Genomic DNA, 24,301 nt, shown 5'->3' on the forward strand with positions numbered 1-24,301 from the left:
CCTCCCCCTCATTTTATCTCACTAACAAGTCAGTGTTTCTTATTCCTGCATTCTTTATTATTTCATCACACAAATGAGGGGACACTGCAACGGTAGCCCAGGAGGGTTGGGGGAGCAGGGACACAACGGGTGGGGTTGTTGCAGGGGCACCCCCTAGAATGGCATGTAGCTCATCATTTCTGCGGTATCTGACATGGAGCGGCTGTGCTCTCTGGTTCTCTGGTACACTGGTTCTGTAGTACACTTGCACCATATTCTAGGCAGGACCGACTATTTTTAGATACCATAAAGGAGGGATTGACTCGGGGAGTCATTCCCATTTTTGTCTTTGCGTCCCCAACCGACCTCAGCCAGGGGCACCCATGACAGCAGCAGACGGTACAGAATGACTGATAACCGTCATCTCATCGCCAATTTACAATGGCATGGCAGACGGTACAGAACTACTGATAACGGTCTCTGCTGTCCTGCAAAGGCAAATGAATGCTGCTGTGTAGTGCTGCAGTACCACGTCTGTTAGCAACATCCAGTAGACATACGGTGACAGTAAAAAAAAAGTTGAACGGGTTCCATGGTTGCCGTGCTATGGTGTCTGCCAGGGCAATTCAGGGAAAAAGGGCGCGAAATGATTGTCTGCCGTTGCTTTCACGGAGGAAGGAATGAGTGACGACATTTACCCAGAATCACCCGCGACACTGTTTTTGCACCATCATGCAGTGGGGTCTCAACCCAGAATTCCAATGGGCTGGGGAGACTGCGGGAACTATGGGATAGCTACAGGATAGCTACCCACAGTGCAATGCTCCAGAAATCGATGCTAGCCTCGGACCATGGATGCACACCACCGAATTAATGTGCTTAGTGTTGCCGCGTGCATTCGACTTTATACAACCTGTTTTACAAAACCGGTTTATGTAAAATCGGAATAATCCCGTAGTGTAGACAGACCCTCAGGTGAGACTGCAGCATCTCATGATCAGCAGGATCGAAAGCTGCAGAGAGGTCCAGGAGGATGAGAATGGATGTCTGCCTTTGACAAGAGATCATTCATGGGCAAAAATGTTTTTCTGCTGGAACTGAGAGATCTCCATTGATGTCTAATGCATTCTAGTTACAATCCTACATGTAGCCTTGCAAATTTAGCAGTGCAACCAATTATTCTGCAGCAATAGACATAACTGCAGAATGAGGTAAATTTTGCTGAAGGGGTTGAGGCTTCCAAAGATGACTGCCCTGAAAAAGATGACCCCTAGGTCAAAGGTAAACAAGATCAAATTGTGTGACGATATCTCGAAGGCCCTAGAGCAGAGGTTATCAACCTATTTATCAGTGTGGGCCGCATGTGCCCAGCCGGTCGGCCCAGACCCCCGCCCACGATGGGCTAGTCAGCTGCCCTGGACCGCCAACCATGCCAGCTGGCTACCCCAGGCAGACCGGAACTCAGACCCCGCTGAATGGGCCCAGGGGCCTTTAGTACATAGTTGGGCTGCAGCTGTGTGCTAATTGGGCCGCAGGTTGAAAACCATCAGAGGGGTAGCCATGTTAGTCTGGATCTGTGAAAGCAGCAAAGAAAACCGCTGCCCTACAGACTTTTAATAGGAGAATATCTGAGTATCTCCAAAATGGGAAGCGACCCCACTGAAGGAGTTAAGAACTGGCTGGCTGAAGTGACCTCGAAGGACAGGGATGTTTCAATGGCATGCCAGTAATGTATGACATTGATCAGTCTCCTTTGTTTTTGTAGTTTTATGGTTACTGTGACTCAATTGCCAAATCAATACTGCATCTCCACAGCAACTGAATCGCTACATGCTTCAAGCATCTGAAATGTAAATAATTCAATTTTATAAGAGAAATAAGAATGCCTTCGTTCCCCTTCCTGAGCTCTAATAATGGAACTGGCTCTTGCTCCAGAAGCCACTCCAGTCTGAAAGATCCTGTACCATTACTGCAAAATAAGGTTACAAATAAATATTCTCCCAGTTCAGCAAGCTGATAAACTGAACCTCTCAACTACTATGCAATCTAATGCAGAAAGCTGCTGCCAGCCCACAAGTTTATGAAATCAGTAATAATTATCAATAAGAAAGGTACCTTCAAATTATTGTATCAATATATTTTATTGTCTAGCTATCACTGAATTATTACTAAATGCTTAGGAAGATAATTCCCCATGGACATGTTACTATGTCATTATGCACTGTAGGAATTTTATGCTTTTACTGAAACATCTCAATTTAGCAACTTGCCTAGATGGACCACTTGTCTGATCTCCTCTGTGTAAATTCCTGTTTCCATACAATAAAGTATCTGTTAAATGCTACTCCAAATATAGGGACCATTAGGAGAGAAACAAAAGCCAGTAAACAAGAATCCAACCACACAGCATTTAAGGAGCCAAAAATTAAACAAGCCATGGTCATTGCCTGTAAACTGCTTAGAATTAATGCTGGATATTTATCAGTGATCTGTGAAGATAATGTGTGCCCAATCCTGCAACCCTTATTTCAGACAAGACTCCCACTGAAGATTCATGGAAGCATTACCTGAATAAAGATGGAAGAAAACAGCCTTTGAGGTAACAGTATGGAGATGACCTTGCACTTCAGCTAAAGGCCATGTGGCTGGGCACTGCTGGGCCTGACACCACTAGGGTTGGTGGGATGCTGGGGCCTGGCATCCCTTGCTAGTGGCAGAGGTAGTGCTCGACCTGGCACTCCTGGCTGGTGACAGGCAGGGTGGGGGCTGGGCCTGGCACCCCTGGCTGGTGGTGGGCAGGGGCTGGCATACCTAGCTGGTGGCGAGGCAGAGGGGCTGGGCCTGGTACCCCTAGCTGGTGGCAGGACAGAGCTGCTGGGCCTGGCACCCCTATGGCAGGGTGGGGGCTGGGCCTAGCACCACAAGCTGATGGCATGCAACAGGGAGGGGCGGGGCTGGGTCTGCACCCCTGGCTTGGTAGCAGGCAGGTCTGGGCCTGGCATTCCTGGCTGGTGGTGGGCAGGGTTGGCACCAGGTTGGCACCTCTCATGGCATATGAGGGAGGGGTGGGGCTGGGACTGACACTCCTTTGGCAGGCAGGGTGGGGCTGGGCCTGACACCCCTATCTGCAGGCGGGTGAGGGGACGAGGCTAGCATCCCAAGCTGGTGATGGGCAGGGCTGGAGTTGGCATGGCACCCCCCCCCCACCACTGGTGGCAGGTAAGAGGGAGGGGTGGGGCTGGCAGGGCACCCTCGTGCAAGGGGGTTTGGACGCTGTTTATAGTGTGCCTATACACCGCTGTGGACTACATTTCCCATCATGCTTTGAGATTGTGTCTACGTCACCGGAAATACACATCGCTGCTTCCGGTCGCCGAGAGGAAGGCGGCGGGATGGCGCATAGAGACTGATTGATTAATCGAACGTATCTCAGTTGAATCTGTAGAGCCTCGCAGAACAAGATAATGGAGCCGCTCTCCGGGCGGAGCCAGGTAACTGCTGCTCCCAACCGGGCGGGCGCAGCCCGGCTCTGGGCTCCAGCGGTGCTGTGACTGGTGGGCTCACGGGGTGGGGGCGCCGAGGGATGGAAGGCGATGAGGGGCCGTGGCGGGAGGCTGAGCCGCGCGTGAGCGGCCGAAGACGTAACGTCACAATCTGCTCCTACAGCCAAACGGAATTGCTGTTCGGCTGTTAATGAGCCTGCGAAGTGAGCATGCGCAGTAACGTCTGCCGTGTTCTCTGCCTTTACTCCCCTTACTGGGATTCCGGCGTGGGCCCTGCTGTTCGCGGGGCGGGGCGGGGGAGGCTTATCCATTATTGTTCATGGCTTTGCAACTCTCATGCTGATTGTGTGGTTAATACTGCACCAGAAGCATCTGCAGCCCCCCATTTGTATGGGTGTCATGGAAAACTGTTAAAGCATTTTAATGTAAAGGAATTAACAGCGGCTTTTCCTCCATTAAATTCCCTTCTTCCCTTCCCTTACTAAGGGCTCGTCTATGTGAACACAGTAGAGGTGTGAAGTTAATACACATGTCACAGCTCCTTAAATCGCTGTGTGGATGCTCTTGTTCATAAGTAAAGTAGCCTTAGTTTTGATGACAGGGCAACCTAGAAGATTATGGGAGTCTTTCTCCAAAACACGATATATTAATCATCCATCCTTTGATCTGTCTTGAATATTTTTAAAGGCTTTTATAGTCCCAGTGTAACTTAGTTTTGTTTTTTATTTGAAGCCTAAAGAAAAGGAGGAAAGCAGTGGAGCTTAACTTTTCTGAGTGTGGCTCTTTGTAAAAAGCCTTTACAGTATTTCACAGGTATCAGTTTTGTGCTGACAAAGTTTCACTATATGGTTCAAGGTTAATTTAAGGTGACCATGGTCCTTCTCTGCGCTATGTGTTGTTCAGGACAATGAAGGCCTGACAGTGTCATGGTAGATCCTGCCATGCATTCAGAGATTGTTGGCACTCCCCTGTAGAAGCAGTGTACACAAAGCACTCTTGTCCCATGAGAATTAACCAGTTAATCTACAGTTTGGTGCTTTAAACTGTAAAGATTCCTTTTTGATCTCAGCTTCTATCTGCTTGCTAACCACACGCGCTGTAAACCTTATCTTTATTAACTATGTGCTCCCAGGAAAATTTAACTTACAAACACAGCATTATCTTATACCCCTCTTACATTATGATGGTAATATTAATAAGTTTTAGTGCGATATGCGAGAGCACAGGCTGCAACAAAAATATTTTCAGCTCACTTACCATTGTGATGTTATGTCTCAGCACATTTGAAAAGATGTCCTGATCTGGAAATGGGGTGTGGCAGTTACTAGACATGCTCTGCATTTGTTTCTGATGAAGTTGCATAGGATGTCTTTCATTACAGGCAAGCTACCTGGCAGGTCATTCCCTCTTTACACACCTGATTGGCATAGCTATTAGGACTCGAGGAGAAATGTTTTAAATACACCTCTATGCTGATATAACACTGTCCTTGGGAGCCAAAAAATCATAATACGTTATAGATGAAACTGCACTATATCGAACTTGCTTTGATCCACCAGAGTGCGCAACCCTGCACCCCCGGAGCACTGCTTTACCGTGTTATATCCAAATTCACGTTATATCAGGTTGCGTTATATCGGGGTAGAGGTGTATATCTGTTTGACAGCAATGCCAGAGCCTATACATGTCTGCTGTGGGGGTGGTTTTGCTGACAACACTGATTCTGAAGTGTTCTGAAAAGGATGCTGATGTTCTTATCAAGATCTGAAGAAGCCAGGCCCATACACTGTATATTATAGAGACTGAGGACTAGATCAGGGGTACGCATCCTACAGCACACGTGCCAAAGGTGGCATGCGAGCTGATTTTCAGTGGCATTCACACTGCCGGGGTCCTGGCCACCAGTCCGGGGAGATCTGCATTTTAATTTAATTTTAAATGAAGCTTCTTAAACATTTAAAAAACCTTATTTACTTTACATACAACAATAGTTTAGTTATATATTATAGACTTCTAGAAAGAGACCTTCTAAAAATGTTAAAATGTATTACTGGCATTTGAAACCTTAAATTAGAGTGAATAAATGAAGACTCGACACACCTCTTCTGAAAGGTTGCCGACCCCTGGACTAGATTCACAGAGATACTTAAAGGCCCAAGTCCAAGTTTTAGGTTCCACTGTGATTGCTAAAACTTCCAGTGAACCTTGTAGGTGCTTAAACCACTCAGTGCCTACATTTTCAGGATAAAAGTTCCTATGGTGCCTAACTTTCTGCTTTTGAGCATGCGCAGTGCTTCCTTACTCTAAGCATCCAGACGCCTTTCTCCTGCCTAAGCTGCAGGGCAGTTTGGGAAGGGAAGGGAAGGGAAGATAGGTATTTGTCCACATAAGTCAAGTGCTTAGCCTGATCTGGTAGGTGTGCTTAGAGGCTGCTTACTAGAGTGGTCCCATTCAAAATCTGGTTGGAGGAGGTGGTCGTGTCCACTTTATAACTTTTAGCACAGTGGGTAGAACACTCACCATAGGTGCCTCCTCCTGCAAAGCTTCTGCTGTTAGTACACCAGTGCTCGCTCACTCACCCCTCCCTGGCAGCGCAGATACGTCTCTCTCCCCCTTCTCTGCACGGAGCAGCCAGGGCTTGATCAAATCAACCCCCAGAAATCTCCCCTGAGTGCAGGAAGCTCTACCCTGGAGGGGAGGGGAGGGAGCCTGCATGAAGAGGGGTCAGGCTCAGTGGGGTGGGGGTTCTGGGTGGGGGGTGGTGAGGCTTGGTGGGGAGGGGTTAGGTGCAGTGGGGCTGGGCAGACAGAGCAGCGCTATGTACAGTGATCCCTTCCTGGCCCCATTGATCCTCAGCCACGGGGGAGAGGGGTCATAGTACGGGAAGCTGCTCCCCCTCTTTGCTCTCCCCCCACCTCCCTTCGCATCGAGCCTATTCCCCCCTGCACCCAGAATCCACCCACTGAGCCACCCCCACCCCAAGCCTGACCCCCTGCATTGAAGCCTCTGGCACCCAGACTTCTCTGCACCCAGCACCCCTACACCCTCTTCCCCGAGCCTCACCCTCTGCATTGGGAGCCCCCTAACCAGCTGTACCCTGACTCCCACTCCACCAAGCCCCACTGCCTCAGCACCCAGACTGCCTGCTGAGCCCTCACACCTTCTCCCCCAGCTGAGCCCTAACTACCTTCACCAGGATTCCCCTACAGAGCCCCATTCCCCTTGCACCCAGAATCCCCCAATGAGCCCCTGTGCATCCTGATCTCCCCCCCTCTCCCCCTACACACACCTGGACCCCTCCACTGAGCTGCCCACACCCAGATTGTGCCACCCAGAACTAACATACTCTTGAGGGAATTCTGCACTAAAAAATAAAAAATTCTGTGCACAAAAAATTTAAAATTCTGCATAATTTTATTTGTCAAAATAACAATATAATCACTGTGTTATTTTGATAAATAAAATTTGTTGTGCACAGAATTTTTAATTTTTTTGGCACAGAATTCCCTCAAGAGTACTATTTAGTAAGTGGATGCTAATTCTTAACTCATTACAAATATTTCCAGGACTTGTTGAACAATATATAAGGTGCTGTGCAAGTCATATCTTTCATAGATCTTGAATCTTTTATAAATAAACTAATTGTCAACGCTTCTGTCTCCTGAACAGTGATGAAACCTGCTCCTTCAGAAGTGTGCACTGCAGTAAAAAGGATACCATTTGCGTCCAGAATATTTCTTTCTCCAGCACCAATTTTCTGTCTCCTGTGACCATGGCAATAGCATTGAGAAGAGCTGTGTGGTCCAGTACTATGTGGATGCATGTAGCAACATTCAGTAGGCAGGCCTCAGTACAGAGTAAGAAATAGTGCTGCTTTATGAAAATCCTATGTTTAGAAATTTTCTGGTTTTCTTCTTTTTCTTTTTTAAAAGACTCTTGCATTGATACTTAGTTCTGAGCAAAGTTTACAGTAACACAGGCAGGGAGGTGACCTTTATATTTCACCTGGTTAAAGTTTGATATTTACGGAGTTATATGCTGTGTTACTAAGTCACGTTTTGACTTGGTTGCCCTTGAAGTTTCCAATGCTGAACTTTTAAAATAGATTAGCTCCATTAACCAAGCTTTAAAGAGCATTTTAAGATTAGGAGGAATCTGAGATTTGAAAACTTGATTTCTTAGGCTCATGTTTACCTTCTCTTGAACAGGGAGCAATAATACGCAATATTATAATTTTACAGTATTTCAGATTGGCTTTTGGGGAGGTGTTAGTTGAAGATAGCAATATGTGGAAGAAAAAGCACTGGGACTCTGGTTTTGTAAGCACCGCTAAGAAAATCTTACAGTATCTCCATCTTCATATAAAGTCGAAGATGAGCTATGTCGCTTCTTCTAAATTGTGACCACAAAAGTTGGAAGAAAAATGTTTTGTCAGTTGTGCTGATTTTGGGTTTTCTGCTTCCCAGAACTCCTTATTGTTTCCTGGTTATGTAATTCAGAGCTTGAAGTATGGTGGTAATAAAATCTCTCGCTACACGGAAGCTGTAAGTGTGAATGAACACCAGGCAGTGCCAACAAAAGAAGAGTTTTGCCAGTAAAACTTTCTGTTGTAGACTAGGCCTAGCTTTAGGTTTCTGTGCCTGTTTTTGTGAAATACGTGGGAAGTAGGACACTTGTGTCCTATCTGCCATAAGCAATGGAGTATTAATATTTAACAATATCCATACTTGTAGTAAACAGTAAAATAATGGAACATTAAAAGAACTGTATCCAAACTAGTTATTTTTATGATCACTTTCAGATATCTGGAGTTGTAGTTTCAGAGTTTGGAGTTCATGAGCCCAATTTCTTACACAGATATGCATGTCATCCTAATAAATCCCTGAAAAATATCAGTTAAAAAAAACCCTATAAATCTCAGTTCAGATTACCACTACATGTACTTCTTCATAAAATCATCTTCAGAGTGGAGACACACTGAAATGCTAATGTTTAAAAATAACAAACCCACACAAGTGGAAGAGTACATCATAAGATAGCTATAAAATGTATGAGTTTGTTTCTGGTTCTGGCCAGTTCACAGGGTAGTAAAGAGGCATGAGCTCATGAATTACTGTTGAACTAAAACCCCAAACAGTTTTGGGAAAAAGTGAAGATGCTGCAATTCCATGACACATGAAAGCATTTTTGGAATTGGATGTTGTCATGGATAACGGTCTTTGTATTCATAATGTATCTTGTTCTATACATCTATTAGCGTGGCAAAGCAAGGCTCTACATAACTTCCTGGCATTTCTATTTGTCTGTATGTAATGTGATAGTTTTTGAACACTGCACCTGATCAGTGCCAACATTTCAGGGAATGTTCTAGGCACCAGTGGGCAGAATCCTATTGATTTTGGTGAAAATCGGAAAACCAGGACAGCCTGCTTTACAGAAAAATCAGACTGCCTAGTACTGCAGGCAGAGGAATCCTCCCTGCTGCTGCATATCAGAGGCAGTATCTTAACTTGCATGGGGAGATTTGTCTGTCTGTCTGTAGCCTGGAGTATAAGAAAAGTAAGCATTTTAGAAGGAGTTTTGAGAGTCAGGGAGAAACAGGGACATGGAGCAGGGAGGAGTAGGTTTGGGGGAAGCAGCAGGAACTGGAGGGTAGTGGGATGGGAGGGGAGAGCAGGGACCTGGGGGCTTAGAGGCAGGGGGTTGGGAGTTGTGGTGGTGAGGAAGCAGGGACCAGGAATGGGGGAAATAGATATGGAAAAATCAGGGACTAAAATCGGGGGGGGGGGTGGGGGCAGGGCAGAGACTGTCTATAACAAACCCTAGGGTTTCAGCTCAACCTCTTCAAAAACTGCCTGGAAGGAGAGGCAGGCTCTGTGTTTGCGGGAACTGATTCCCAGCCAGGGCTTTGGGCAAGGGGATCAACCTCTGGGATCAGGTGAGAAGAGGATGGAGGCATAAGCTGAGTAACTAGAGGGTAAAGGACAAGGCAGCTCTGTGAGCAGGGGCTGGGGAACGTAACCACCACCTCCCCATAATTTTTATTTCTGCCTCCCTCACGGTTCCCTTCATCACTCCTGTACACGTGCTTGAAGCAGGCAGCCCCATATTAAGCTGCTTTCTCTGCGTGCACAGCTTTGCCTACAGCAGCAACAAAGTAATGCAACCCTCTAGCATAGCAGTGTTCTTACTTCATTGTGTAAGAAACTATTACTTTAGGAGTAGTGTGCTTGGCCAGTTCGGTATGGGATGGGTATTTTGCAACTTCTTAGAGTATTACAAGGATAACACTGGGATAACACCCATGTACTGGGCCAGTTGCAGTTTTAGAAATATGTATTATAATAGGATTGAAATATTGGCATGATATTCCAGACACTTTCTAAATGGATTGGTTAAACTTAAAATAAATGTGCATTTCTGGTTGAGCTCGCTCATGTTTGGGATAACAGAATGCGGGTATAAAGTTAATTCAGCTGTCGTTTCATTTGTTCTCATTGGTGTTTTTTCTCGTCTTTACAGATGGAGCAGTGCATTGTGCTCGCCATAAATCTACATATTCAGTCCTTCCAGAAGACTATAACTGGTACACAATCAGATCTGTTTTGACCCACTATGGACTTCATTTGATCCATAGCTTCAGGGATAAATATTGGAGTAATTGCCCTACCTGCTGTTAGTCTTGCTGATTTCCTTATGCCAGTTATTCCTCTTGCAAGTTTTGGATTGATCTAGCCATTTTCTGAAGAGCCTTGTTTCTAGACATAAGGCTTGTGAAATTAACGTTCCAAATCTGAATCATGTGAAAAATTGATGCAGTGTTGTCTTCCTGAATCTATAGATCAGGGGTCGGCAACCTACAGCACACGTGCCAAAGGTGGCATGCGAGCCGATTTTTGATGGCACGTGGGGTGGGCTGGGGTTCCCGTTGCTGGCCCCTTGCCAGACAGGGTCCCACTCAGCACCCCCTGCTGGCCTGGAGGAAGGAACCGCAGGCTGAGACCCCAGCTGGCAGGAGCCGGTGGTGGAAACCCCAGAGCGGCGGCGGGCTGAGCTGCTTAACCTGCCACTGCTCTGGGGTTCCCGCTGCTGGCCCCTTGCCAGCTGGGATCCCGCCGCTGGTCCCACTCAGCGTCTGCTGCTGGCCTGGGTGAAGGAACCCCAGGCTGGCAGTAGGTTGAGGCCCCAGCTGGCAGGAGCCAGTGGTTGAAACCCCCGAGCTGGACGGCCTGACCCATTCAGCCCACTGCTGCTCTGGGGTTCTGGCTGCTGGCCCCTTACCAGCCGGGGTCCCTGCCGCAGCCCCACTCACCTTGCTTCCAGCGCAGGCCCTCTGCCAGATAGGGTCCAGGTTTCCAGCCCTGCTCAGCCCTGCCAGCTCCACTCACCTCAGCTGCTGATCTGGGGTTCCAGCCGCTGACCTCCTGCCAGCCGGTTATCAGCTTATAACTCAGAAGCCTGTGTGCAGCTTAAAGTATCTAAATATGTGCCACCAGACACTGGAAAATTCAGCAAGGGCAAAGATCACACTAAACTAATAAGATCTGCATTTTAATTTAAGTAAAGTTTCTGAAATGTTTTGAAAACCTTGTTTACTCTACATATAACTATAGTTTGGTTATATATTATAGACTTATAGAGAGACCTTCTAAAAAACATTAAAATGTATTACTGGCACGTGAAGCCTTAAATTAGTGTGTATACATGAAGACTCAGCACACCACTGCTGAAAGGTTGCCCACCCCTGATATAGACAAAGGGCTGTAGTGCCTCTCCTGATATTCATAGGTTTGTCAAGAGGCCCAGTGAAAATTAAAGAGCATGGCTGCTTTTCGGTACTTAGACAAAAGACATGGCACTTTCATGCAGCTGCTTGGGAAAATTGAGTAGCAATATAATCAGTTACTGGAGTTCTTTACTGGATAGAAATCTAAAAAAGTGGGGAAGGGAGGGTAGAATAGCGTAGATCCTCTCACCTCATAGACGCTAACAGGCTCTCCAGGGAAGATGAGACAAGCCTCATCTCTTCCGGCAGAATGAGTTTGGTGGAGCTTCACATTTATCATGCTTAGTAGCTAGAAGCTGACTGGTAGAACCTAGCACTTGGTAGAAATCCCAGCTCCCTTTCCTGCCTGGTGGACTAGAGGTGCTGGACTCTTCTGTAGGGCATTGGCCCTGAAATTTATTGAGAGGGGCTAGTTGCCATTGTCTTTTGTGCTTTAGTTCTGGCTTCTAAGTATCTTGTAGACATTTTAAGCTTAGTTTCCAAATATTAATTAAAAAAAATACAAAATACTATGAGGAAACTATCTGGAAATCTTATGCATTTAACCCTGGTGCTTGATACAATTTTCAAAGATGTCTAAGTGACTCGGAAGTCTAAGTCCCATTGAAAGTCTGTGGTTCTTAGTCTGCTAAATCACTCAGTGAGTAAAATTTTCAAGGTTGCTATCTAAAGTTCAAAAGACAACTTGTGAACATAATACCCTAGACTTTCCGCTGGTTTCTTGGTCAGCCAGTCTGACCCATGTCTCTTTCAGAGTGCTCTCACCTGAGCAAGAGGGTGAATAAAGAGAGACACTGATCTATATAATGCTTTCATCTTTTATAGTAAAGTGGAACTTGCCTTGACATCGGATGGAAGGACAATTGTCTGCTACCATCCTTCAGTTGAAATTCCATATGAGCACACACAGGTATATACAGATTTGCACAACTGTTTCTTGTTTGCTTGAAAGCACAGACAATCTTTAATTTGGTCAACAATGTTCTTTTGGGCTATCCCTTTTTTAGTTATTATGAAGTGTCTCAGTACACTGGATAACATGGCCAGAGTATTGTGATATAAATTTATAAATGAATTTGGCTACTATCTAGAGCAGGGGTGGGCAAACTTTTTAGCCTGAAGGCCGCATTGGGTTTCCAAAATTGTATGGCGGGCTGGTTAGTGTCCCTGCCTGCAGGTATATGGGATCTTGGGGAGCAATTACCACACAGGTGGGGTGCAAAATAAACTTTATTAAGAAAATGCAAAAACAGGGAAAATTTAATAGTGAGGGGTATGGGGTTTGTTAAGGTAGGCAATTGGGGAGGGAGTTCTTTTAGTATAGTATAGGGGGTTTCAATAGTGGGGTACAATACAGTGGGGTACAATACAGTTGGTAACCAACTAACACTGAAGTATAAATGTAACAGGTAGCTAACAATTTCTAGGTAAAGGGTGTGTCACAGCAGCATATAACCAACTAACAGTTATGGGTAAAATGTGTTAAATAACCAACAACTCTAGGTAAAAATGTGTCACAGTGGTGTAAATATAAATGTGAGGTGTGTGAGAGAGAAAAAGGGTAACCAATGGGGTTTTATGCTAGACTTCAGTAATACAATTGAGGTTTGGCAGCAGTAGGAGCGGGGTGAACACGTGGGGGAAGGGATTGAGAGAGAGAGAGAGAGAGAGAGAAAGGCAGTGGTAGAGGAATGAGGTTAGGGGATGGGGGAAGAGGAGCACGTGGTGGAGCAGAAACCAAAGATAGAGGCGCTACAGAGGGAGATTTAAACTCAGGGAGACACAGAGAGCAGACAGGCTGCAAGTTTAAACAGCAGAGAGACTGCAATGAGTGACTGGGGAGCTCGGGGGGGGGGGGGGATTGGGGCAGTGGGAAGACAAATTCAAATAGTAAAAACCTTATCTATCCCCTAACTTAATCAAACTTATATAAAATGACAAGCAGCTACAGAATACAACCAGGCAATGATTTTCTAAACTTATCTTAACCAACAATTAGGCAACACAACAAATATCACAGAAACTTACAAGCTCTACAATCTTAACAAACTATGACTTATTAAATTAAAAAAAAAAACAAGACCTATGGTGCACCTTATGCTATGGGGAGGTTACAGAGGGCAGAGTGGTATGTATCCAGGACCCAGCTCCCAAGGAAGCCAAGGGATGGTGGCTACAGCGGTGGATACAGCTGAAAGCAGAGAGCCCCAAGGCAAAGCCCACAGGAGCAGAGCTTAGCAGTGGCAAAGAGCCCTGTAGTTTAAGAGAGGTTTTAAGACACAGACCAAGGTTTAGCTTGAGTCTGTGTGCTGGGGAAACAGAGCCAGCAGCTAAAATAATAAAATAAAAGTATAGAAAGTTTTACAGAGGGATTCTTACCAGTCCCCAAGGCAGCAGCAAAGGCAGAAGCAGCAGCAACATCAGAAGAGGCAAGGAGGGTTCGGTACAGTCTCAATAATCAGGAGATCTCTCAGGTAGCAATTCGTTCTTCGTGGGGGGGGTTTCAAAAACGGGGGTACGCTCAAAAATAAAACGAGAGCGGAGAAAGGACCCCCCAGAACCCCTGGCTGATCAGACCAGGCAGCAATGCAGGAACCTTTCTGAGGTGTGTTTCAAAAATGTCTGGTTTTAAAGGCAAACTTGGGCAGTTTCCCACCAGTAATCCTGATAGGCTCCCTCTGTCACAGGGGAGGGGGCACAGGGGAAAAACTGAAGGTAAGCCCAGAGACATGCCTGGACATAGTCCTGTGCAATAGGTGACTCAGGAGCACATGAGACTATGACTCATGCCCAGGATCTTAAAACCACAATAGGCCTTGCAGCTCTGGACATTGCCTACCCTACACCAAGCCCAGGTTCAACGAGGTGATAACAGGACTAACCCTTTGAAAAGGGCAGTGGTCCCACTTAGCATGCAGCACAAGTGGCCATCCCTTTGAGAAGGGCAATGGCTCTTGTTAAACAACTTAAGGGGCCCTCCCTTTGAGAAGGGCAGTGGCCCTGGTAAACAACTTAACAGCCAGGGAAGGGCGGCCACAGGAGAACAGAAAACAAAATGGAGTCTGGGGAAACAAAATGGAATAGGGGAATAGCTGTAACGGACAGTTAGCAGAGGCAGTGCCTCCCGAAACAGCTAGGCGTTGGCTGCCCCCGCCCCCATCCAACCCCCCCTGCTTCTCGCCCCCTGATGCCCCCCCCCCGAGACTCCTGCTCCATCCAACCCCCCCCGTTCCCTGTCCCCTTACCACACTGCCTGGAGCACTGGCAGCGCTACAGCCGCACTTCCCAGAGCACCAGGACAGGCAGTCGCGCCACCCAGCTGGAGCCAGCCATGCCACTGTGCAGCACAGAGCACTGGGTCAGGCCCTGGCTCAGCAATCCTGCTGCCCAAAGCATTGCACCGGTGGCTGAGTGAGCTAAGGCTGCGGGGGAGGAGGAACAGTGGGGGTGTGGGGGCTAGCCTCCCGAGGCAGGAGCTCAGGGGCCGGGCAGGAGGGTCCCACGGGCCGTAGTTTGTCCACCTCTGATCTAGTGGTAATTCAAACTGTTGCTGGGAGCAGGGAAAAATATACTATTGAGAGGGGTGCAGTATATGAACCTGAATAGAACAAATCTGGGTTTTCCTCCTGACCACCACTCACTCCTGTGTGGTCTTGAACCAATCACTTTATCTCTCTGTGCTATAGCTTCCACAGGAGAGATTCACCTGCAGGGGATGCAGACAGATCCCCCTGTAGGCATGGGGGATACAATTCTAGGAAAGAGATTTACAATCAGAGTAGGAAAGGCACAAAGTAGATTGATTTTAATCAAAGCGAATCTGGCTTTCTATAGGAGCTTAACCTGCCTCTAAAACCTTAGATTTTGATAAATTAATTTTCTTTCTATCATTTGTGTCCTTTGTATTCCTTGCACTTATTCAGCTTGGATAAGATAAGACTAAATAGACATTTTCTTTTGAGACCGTTTTACTTTCTAATTCTTATGCACTAGTAAAATACTGCAGTGATGGATTGTGAACAGTTTAGGGGAGTGGTTAAATGTTTTAGTTAGAGTTTAAAAAATACTAAGAGCATACTAAAGTAATGTGCTCATTACTGATGATTTTGTAGCCCATACCTCGACCAGATCCAGTGGATAACAAAGAAGAAACACACGATCAAGTGCTGAAATCTAGATTGGAAGTGAAGGAGCTAAAGAATAGTAAAGGTCCTACATTTGAGGAGCTCAGCAAAATGTTTTATACAACAAAACATCGTTGGTACCCTGTGGGACAGTAAGTGTCTTTTCTGAAGTATTTGTCCTTTGGGGGTCGAAGTATTTGTCCTTTGGGGGCTAAAATCATTCCTACGGTAACTCATTAGGTATGACATCGTAATGTTTAGCATCAGACTATTAAGTATTTTACATAACACTTAATTTTACATAGGGATAAATTTCTTAAGTAATTTTCACTGGAGATACTGTCTTAGAATCTTACTAAAAAGAATATTGTACAATAATGTCAAAGGAGATTTTTTCTTCATCTGATTAGATAATTATTGCATTCTTCATTAATGTCTCACTGTGAAACCAATCTATTATGTAAAGTACCTTTGACCAAGAACATTAGTTTCTGCCTAATATCTCTGTTGTTGATTAAACCTGCTCTGAGCAGCGTTAGATGACACGGTGCTTATCAGTGGCAGTCTACACTAGGGCTTCCAACATTCCGAACAACAGTGGAGCTACACCAATATCAGCAATGCTGATAAAATTGGTAATAGACAAGACCTTAGTTACTGACCTCAGTTCTCCCACTTTGGTCAAATTATTTTCTCTTCAGAGACTTATAGCCTTTAGGAAATAAAATTCTCAGCATTATCTACCCCTTTTGAATACGTACGTTCTCCAGTGGTAACTTTCTAGAATCCTTCCTAGTAGTAGTTGCTTTTAGAGCCTTACATTACTACGAAAACCCGTGGATGCTCCTTTGTCTCAAAGGGCCTGTAATAGGGAAGCATTGCAGCTCTTATATTTGCAGTCTCTTAAAAGGTAAGGTTTGTGAGGAGAAAGCACTCCTGATCAAGTTACTTTCACTTTAAGCACTATCTATGTTCAGCTCTGCCAGTGGAAACAAAGCCTGTTTTAGCCTCTGTTATGAGTCCTTTCAAAAGTGGCTTCATAACACTTTAGGTTGTCTGAAATTAACAGAGAACTTAAGAGCTGGTCCAAATTCGTCCCTGAATGACTGCGGTTATATAAGAGAGAACATATGGGACTAGATGAGGAAGAATTGATTGTAGAAATGTGTAAAAACTCTGCTCTTCCACAATAAGCAACAACATTTCATTTTCTTGTATATGAAATCAAGAATATCTTCTTATTTAGTGTGGTGCTAGTTTTAGTGGAAAGGACACTGTCCACTTGAATTTTGAGTGAAATTGACTATTTAAAAAATGATACCAGTTAGGCCATCCTTTTAAAAAACAAACAAAAAAAAAATTCTGATTTTTTTTTTTAAATGCTTTTAGAAAGTGGGAAGGAGTCATTGGTGGAGTCATATGAGCAGATCCTGATGAAGGATCAGGTCATTTATTTTCTTGACTTTTAAGGACCCTTTTCAGCAAGGGAGAAGCTATCTGACCATCTAGTGCATAGCGTAAATAAGCTTGGGGAAACTGAAGTTTTATTTGTCAATTGTTTTTAATAATCTTGGTCGTGGTGGTTGTAACTAAAGTAGGTACAAAATTCAGATGTGAATTTTCAAGTTGGTTGTATTGTGTACTTGTTCATGCAGCAGTAGAAGGGCAGTGTTATTTATGTAGGTAACACTTTGTGAACAGGAGACAAATGTGTTGAGCAGCTCTTGTGTATCTTTTTATAGCTCTACTAATATGTAGGCTGTAGACTACTGGTTACAAACAAATCTTGTCAGGAAAATCCAAGAAGATGTACCAAATTGTTATCACTGCAATTCTTTTTTCTTCCAGGTATCACAGAAGACGCAAGAAACTCAATACTCCTAAAGACAGATGATTACAATAATTTGTGTCTCTGCCCTGTGTCATTATCCATACTGGAAATAAACCACAAAAACAGGAGTTTTGCTGATCAATTCTGTATTAGTGTTCTATCATTAGTCTTTTTTCCATAAATAAAACTTGATTCAGAAATTCTTGTATGGGTAGGAACAGACAATCGGGATGGAAAGTCCCAGCAACAGAGTTTAATGCCTCAGGCTTCTCAGAAGACTGAAATTAAATAAGTGAAACACAGATGACCTTTAAGATTGAGATGAAATAATATTAGGCTCCTGCAGCTGTTGATGGTTGCAAGTAATGTAATTGCCTCCAGGTACCACCTTACAAGTGTCTAAAATTATCATCTCTTACAGAAACTGGCTAGCTCTAGTTACAGCTTAGTTTCAAGGTATAATTACTCAATTTTTACAGACTGCCTGGAGCTCCCAAATGTAGCTATTTATAAAGCTAACTTTCAATAAGGTTATGTCAGATGCACATGACTGTATGGTTGTAGCTGTGTGGAGGAAGGGATGTCTGCCGTGGCAGGGTAGTCACTGAAGATACCAGGGCCTTTCCAACCTGTCATGGGAAGGCTTGGCCCTTAAGAAATACTTTTTTCTAGAGTTTCTCTAAAGTTCAGAAGATTGATGTTTATATACTCCATGTTCTAGTTGAAGTTTGCCTCGTGGGTGAAATTTGTGGGGAGTCAGGACAGTGGAAGATAGGGTTTGACTGCAGGTAATTTGAGCTAATTGGTAACATTAATCTATGACAAGCTCAGCTGCCTTTTGGACCCTGAAAGGCTGAAAGCTTGGCAAATACTCCATTTTATGGGAAGGGGCAGAGGACTGAAACCAGCCCCACTGAATCTGTTTAATGAAAGAAGTGACTCCTGCTGTATGGCACTAAGTATAAATACATATAAATATTTGTTAGCTGTATTTGACATTACTTCTGAACACTTCAGAATAACTGAAGCTCAGTTCCAGGCCAGCATCTAAAATGTTAGTATAGTGCCTAGCAAAATGGGGCTAGGGTATTTGGGGTAGCTTGCCTTTTTTGTTTTACCATGGCAGCCTCCAGCAACCATTACATGGATTCTATTCCTGCATCTCTTCGCCCTCTGGGCTTTTAATGCCTGACCTACCTAGGGGGAAAAAAAGGCATGGTTGCTGGACGTTAGATGGGGATTAAGTGCAATTCTGAGAGGAAATAACTCCTCTGAATTAGCAGAGCATACCACCATCTGCTCAAGTATTTTTATATTAAAATGCCCTATAAAAGCAGTGACCTCTCAATAATAAGGAGATTCTTTGGATCTCTTTATGCCTACTACTGTTTTAGGCTCCAGTCCTTTATTAGGCAGTGCTAGCATGGATCCTTGTGTGTCTGGAGAGATCCAAATGACTTTGGTGGAGTCATGTTTGTGCAGGATCAGGTCATCATTTTTTCTAGAGTGGCACCTAGATGCCCCAAACTAGATCATAGCCAGGTTGTGTCAGGTGCTGTATAGTCAGTCACAGCATTGAAGAGCTAACAACCAAAATAGAAAGAGGGTTGGAACAAAAGCAGGCACAAAATGACCAAGGTCACACAACAGGTTAATGGTAGAGCCAGGAACAGAACTGTGGTCTATTGAGTCTGTCCATTGTCCTACCCACACAACTGCATTGCCTCTGTCATACCACCAAATCAGATTGCAAGGCCAAAAGCAATCATGATCTAGTCTCACCTCTAGTGTGTTACCTGTTATTTTTCGTAGACAGCTGAGTGCCAATTCATTTTGATCACTGTTTTTGCAAACAAGTCTTTTTTTTTTTTGGTAATAATTACAAAGCATTTTATTTCCATGGGGGAGGGGAAAAATTGGTCAGTCTGCTGTAAGGTTAGCATCCTCTAAGGAGCTATGTACACTAAAGAGGTTGCTGTAAATAGTAATTAATGGAACAATGAAGGTATTATTACCAAAAGAAATAAAGCACAACTGGTGTGTGAAGTTGAAAGTTCTGGTACATGAAAATTGGTAGCAAATAACTCAGTATTATTTAAGCACATGACAGTGAATGGTGACTTTTGTGCAAGACATTATATACTCCTGGAAAAACTATACATAAGGTAATTCAATGTATTTAGAAGATAAACAGTTTAATCCGTAAAATTCAAATTTTTAAAAAAGCATTAGCCAAATCTAAATGCAAGTTGGTTTGTTGACCAACCGCCCACCCCAAAACAAACATTTTTGCTAGCAGAGTATGAAGTGGCCGCACTCCATCCTGCTGCTGTGCAGTCAAGATAGCTGGTTTAAAATTAATTCTGAAATTGGCTGGTGACTTTTGGCAGCATATTATACAATGTCTTTGACATGCTGAACAATAATAATAAAAAAAAGTCTACCGTGAAAGAGGATTTGGCCTGTGTAAAGGCGTATGTTATGTTGTCTGTTCCAGACATTAAATAACAATCACAAATTGAATGAGAGAGGAAGATTTTTTCCCCTCGCCTGCAAAATGTTATTTCCTATGAAATACCAATTAGAAACGCATAATATGTCTAAACACATAATGTCTCAGTGTTCAAAGCAGTTTACATTGTATAGGAATATTGGTAGTGTGTTTGGAGCTGCAACTTTTGATCTTATGTCTAAACTATTGGGTGTATTGTCTTGCACACGGATTATGTCCCCAGATAAAGAGTGTAAAGGAGGCATTGTTAAAGTAGGCCTGACATAGTAGGGGAGATTAGATGCCATTAACATGGTAATACTCTGCACCTAACTTTCCTTCTGAATATATTGCCCCTACCTTTTCATGCTGTCTCTTACAAAGAAATTAATGCCTTGTCAAGTTTTCCCAAGAGGAGTAAATAAATAAGACTTGATCTTAACCTGTTCCTGTTTGTTTTTTTCCTTCAAATACTCAGTGATAGTGTGATGCTCTCCTGTAAAATCCCCTGATGAAAACTGCCTTGCTATGTTTGGAATTGCCTGTCACCCTTCCAGTTGGCATTATTTCCTTCAGTGGTTTTCCCCAAACCTATTAAGTATGAGCAGTGTCCTGAGCATTAGGTACAACAATGATACGCTATAGAAAGCCCTAACAGAGAGATGGATTGTTTAAAACTTCCAGTAACACTGGTCTACAATTTTTGAGAAGTCGTCTGCTTCAGAGATAAAATGTGCTATTTATTATGTATTTTGATGTGCTGAATTCAAATATGACAATTAAAACAACTGATTGGCTACTGTTTCAAGATATTTAAGTTTTTACATTTTATGTCTATGTATATTGTAAACCTAGGTCTTTTCATGTGTTTATGGTTGCTTTACATGATAATATTTCACCTGTCCTATTTATGTAACACTTTAAAAGTCAGCAAAAGGGTTATATAAATAAAATTTTTTATGAAACAAAAGGCAAAAAACTATTATGTACATAGTTTAGTCCTATTCAGTGTCTATTGGGCGCTTCTTGGCTTGTCTCTTGTATTCATTAAATGGAGCATCTCTTGTCACTGTCCAGCAATAGTCTGCAAGCATTGATGGGCTCCATTTGCCCTGATAGCCTGCCAGGAGATTCCACTGCTGTAGTCTGGAGCCCAACAGCTCTGCCTTACTCTTGGGTAGTTCCAAATCCCTGACAAGGTCATTCAGTTCACCTTGTGTTATGAGGTGTGGTTCAGAGGAGGAGGATGGGAGAAAATGTGGGTCCTGTGACATTGATGGTTCAGGACCAGAAGTTTCTTCCTCGTCTGACTCAAGTGAGAGTGATTCTGGTGCAGCAGGAACCGGCAGTCCTTCTCCGTGGGGTACTGGGCATATAGCTGATGGAATGTTTGGATAATACACAGTCCACTTTTTCTTCTTTGACACACCTTTCCCAACTGGAGGCACCATGCAGAAGTAACAATTGCTGGTATGATCTGTTGGTTCTCTCCAAATCATTGGCACTGCAAAAGGCATAGATTTCCTTTTCCTGTTCAACCACTGGCGAAGATTTGTTGCACAAGTGTTGCAGCATATATGTGGGGCCCACCGCTTGTCCTGATCTCCAATTTTGCAGCCAAAAGAAAGGTGATAGGCTTTCTTAACCATAGTGGTTAGACTGTGCTTTTGTGATGCAAAAGTCACTTCACGACAAACATAGCAGAAGTTATCTGAACTGCTCACACAAGTACGAGGCATCTCTGCTCACTTTGGCTAAACAGAAATGTGTCCCTTTGCAAAATCAAACACTGACAAATAAGAGAGCAGGACACTAGATGATTTCTAGAGCTGATATAGGGCAATTTGTTCCGCAGAGTGATGTAAGCTTCATTATGATTGCATCATCCATGACTTCTAGGAATAACATGATGCAATTCATATCATGTATGACGCAATACCAGCTTCAGATTGCATCATTCATTGTTTTGCCTAAAAAGCAAGTACTGTCCAAACCCAGTCATAGATTTATTCATAGATCCAATCAAAGATGTAGTTTAGTCATTTCTGGTTTAAATTGAGATCCCTTCCCTTTATAACTCACTTATCCTCTGCCATTCCCAAGTCAAGGGTCGTATATAGTGACCCAATAGCATATCTTGAAAACTAGAGCCAATCAACAATTTTAAGCATCATTTTCGTTCTCAGTGACCCAGAATTAGTAAAGTTGGACTACATTTATTTCAGAAGCATTTTGGCTGTAGAGCAGTGTAATCAATCACTGAGCCTATATCTACCCCTCCTTAGCTTAATCCCAAATTTAAAAATCACTAGATTCTCTGATGACATTGCCTTCTTTAGACTTTCCATTCCCCCCATCCTCATCCAAAACTTTTATGCTGCTCAATGTCTTTCTCCATTATAACAGTTTGCTTTACAGAAATCTCATGTTAGAATATCATTATGTGCTGCTCTTCCCCTTCTTTGCATCTTAAATTCAGTTAGTTTGTGGTCAGATCTCTTCAGCTAGAGTTAAAAATGTCTGAGATGTCTTGGGGGGTATGTCTACACTGCAGCTGGAAGCATCCTCTCAGGCCACATGTACAGACATGCTGGCAAGGCTTGAGCTAGTGCAATTAAAATAGTGGGCTTGAGAGCCCACACTCTAGCCCAAACTGCAATGTCCACAGGTTTAAGGCCGCTACCTCGAGCCCTGCTAGTGGAAGTCTGTCTATCCAGCCTGGGTGGCTCAGTCCCAGCTGCAGTGTAGACATATCCTTGGTGGCTAAAAATCTTCAACATTTAAAATATTGCTATTAACAGTATTTCCTCTTCTTTCCAATTCTGTGATATTTGGAGTCTAAAACACACCTTTTACTATAAAGTCCCCTCTGCTTTCTTGTTTTCCTTGTATTAACCTATAGTCTTTGGTGGTATATGTAGTGTCAAAAGTATCCATTCTGCCCTTTCCCATCTCCTGATTTTTTTTTTCCAGGTTTTCATCCTATACTAACATTCCAGTTGGATGCTCTAAAATAAAAAGTCAGTCAGTCAATGGTAGATTTCTTTGATTCTCCTCCATGCTTTAGACAGCTGTGTAGAGGCTAGGAAGAGAGCTTTCTGGACTATTGTTTCAGTTCACTTGGACTTACAGTTTTGAGCTTAACCATATTTTTGTTTAATTCTAGTGTCTAGGAGCCCTAGTCCTGAAGCAGGACTCCACTGTGCTAGGCACAGTACAAATACAGAACAAAAGACAATCCCTGCTCCAAAGAGCTAATAATCTAAATACAGGACAAGAGATGACAGATGGGACAAACCCAACCGAATGGGGAGTACAACTGAGTTTGAATGGTTCAGGATTCACTTGAAACTAGTCAACCAAGGTCCATTTGAAGTCAAACCAGAATTACCAAAAATCTCTTTTACAAATTTGGCCCTAGGGTTATGTTTGTAATAAAACCTGAAAGCAGGCAAATTTCTCTGAGTTAAGAATTTTGTACAGCTCTATTAGAAACTTTCTTGTGTTTTGCATACACACATATCTGATGGGTTTTTTTCTTAATGCCTTTCAAATCCTGTCCCTATCTGTGGTCACAGAGAGTTTGGTATACTACATCCTTCTAGCTTACTGTGGTCTTCATTTTTTTCTGATTTTTAAAGCCTTCTATGTTTGCTATCCTATGACTGGGAAAGTTTGATTTCAGTCTTATACCAAAGAAAACTTGTTCCCAGATACATATATAATTTAAGTGGATTGAGTTCTTTGTCTCAAAGTGCAAGGAAGATTGTTTCAGCTTAATAAACTGTCCAAACCTTAACAAAACACACGTGAGACATCACAGCAATGCATGAGAGGAGGTTTTCATTTGTCAACAGGCCTTCCCTTTCCCGGGTACAAATGATGTGATTCTGTAGATTCCCAATAGAACCAGCAGAGGGCAGTCTTGTACAAGAGTTCAATTAGACCAGTCTCAAATCAGATCTATAATTTAGAGTTGTATACTTGAATATTGTGAAAGGAGGGATGGTGGAAATGTGCATGATGTTTTTTTTAATGGCTTTTTCTGAAGTAGACTCATGGCTTTGAAATACTTGAGAGACGAGGTCTAACCCATCCATATGTCTGCAGCAAGACAGGTATACCTTGCATGTTGAGGACGGAGGGTATGAAAGGGGCTGTGGTTTGAATGGGAGTGTGGGTTCTTCTGGTGTGAGCTGAGTGGTGCTAATGGCTGTTGCTAGGGTTGTTTGCTAGTTTTAGCTGATTTGTTTTTTGTAATTTATGCCAAAAGGTACTGGAGAGCCTTTTTATACTTTTTAAAATGAAGAGTAATCTAATAATCAACACTGTTACTTTGAAAAATGCACTAGGGTAAGCAGTGGGCAGGAATCAGATAGAAGGAGGTGCTCTCATTCCTTGCACCAGAGAAAAGAGGATACTCACTTGATTTCTTTGCTGCCAGGAGCGGATCTGTGGCAAGCAAGTAGCTCGAAGTGTGTAGGGACACACATGCACAAAAAGAGAGGCTTTGAGATGAGTAACACTCCAATGCTGCTTGTAAGTCAGTGACCCAGCCTTGGGAATGGCTTTTATCCCCCCAGCATG

At 43.6% G+C, this 24,301-nt stretch overlaps 1 protein-coding gene across 1 annotated transcript; it reads left to right on the forward strand.

Annotated features, from left to right (window-relative positions):
• Positions 1-3,317: 3,317 nt before the first annotated feature.
• On the forward strand, positions 3,318-20,156 carry MRPL42 (mitochondrial ribosomal protein L42). Its single transcript, XM_050935962.1, has 6 exons — positions 3,318-3,470; positions 7,152-7,339; positions 10,005-10,068; positions 12,094-12,178; positions 15,381-15,544; positions 17,241-20,156. Exons 2-6 carry the CDS (start codon positions 7,255-7,257, stop codon positions 17,284-17,286), a joined length of 444 nt encoding a protein of 147 aa, XP_050791919.1. The 5' UTR covers positions 3,318-3,470; positions 7,152-7,254; the 3' UTR covers positions 17,287-20,156.
• Positions 20,157-24,301: the final 4,145 nt, after the last annotated feature.

This window comes from Gopherus flavomarginatus, chromosome 1 (assembly GCF_025201925.1).
Source record: "Gopherus flavomarginatus isolate rGopFla2 chromosome 1, rGopFla2.mat.asm, whole genome shotgun sequence".
NCBI lineage: Eukaryota > Metazoa > Chordata > Testudines > Testudinidae > Gopherus > Gopherus flavomarginatus.

What these genes read in the sequence shown, in the direction of transcription:
- MRPL42 (XM_050935962.1), top strand. Translation starts at nt 7,255, where the DNA reads ATGGCAATAGCATTGAGAAGAGCTGTGTGGTCCAGTACTATGTGGATG. An exon ending in CTTCCAGAAGACTATAACTG is followed by an intron (nt 10,069 to 12,093) that starts GTACACAATCAG and finishes CATCTTTTATAG; the next exon opens with TAAAGTGGAACTTGCCTTGA. An exon ending in TTCCATATGAGCACACACAG is followed by an intron (nt 12,179 to 15,380) that starts GTATATACAGAT and finishes ATGATTTTGTAG; the next exon opens with CCCATACCTCGACCAGATCC.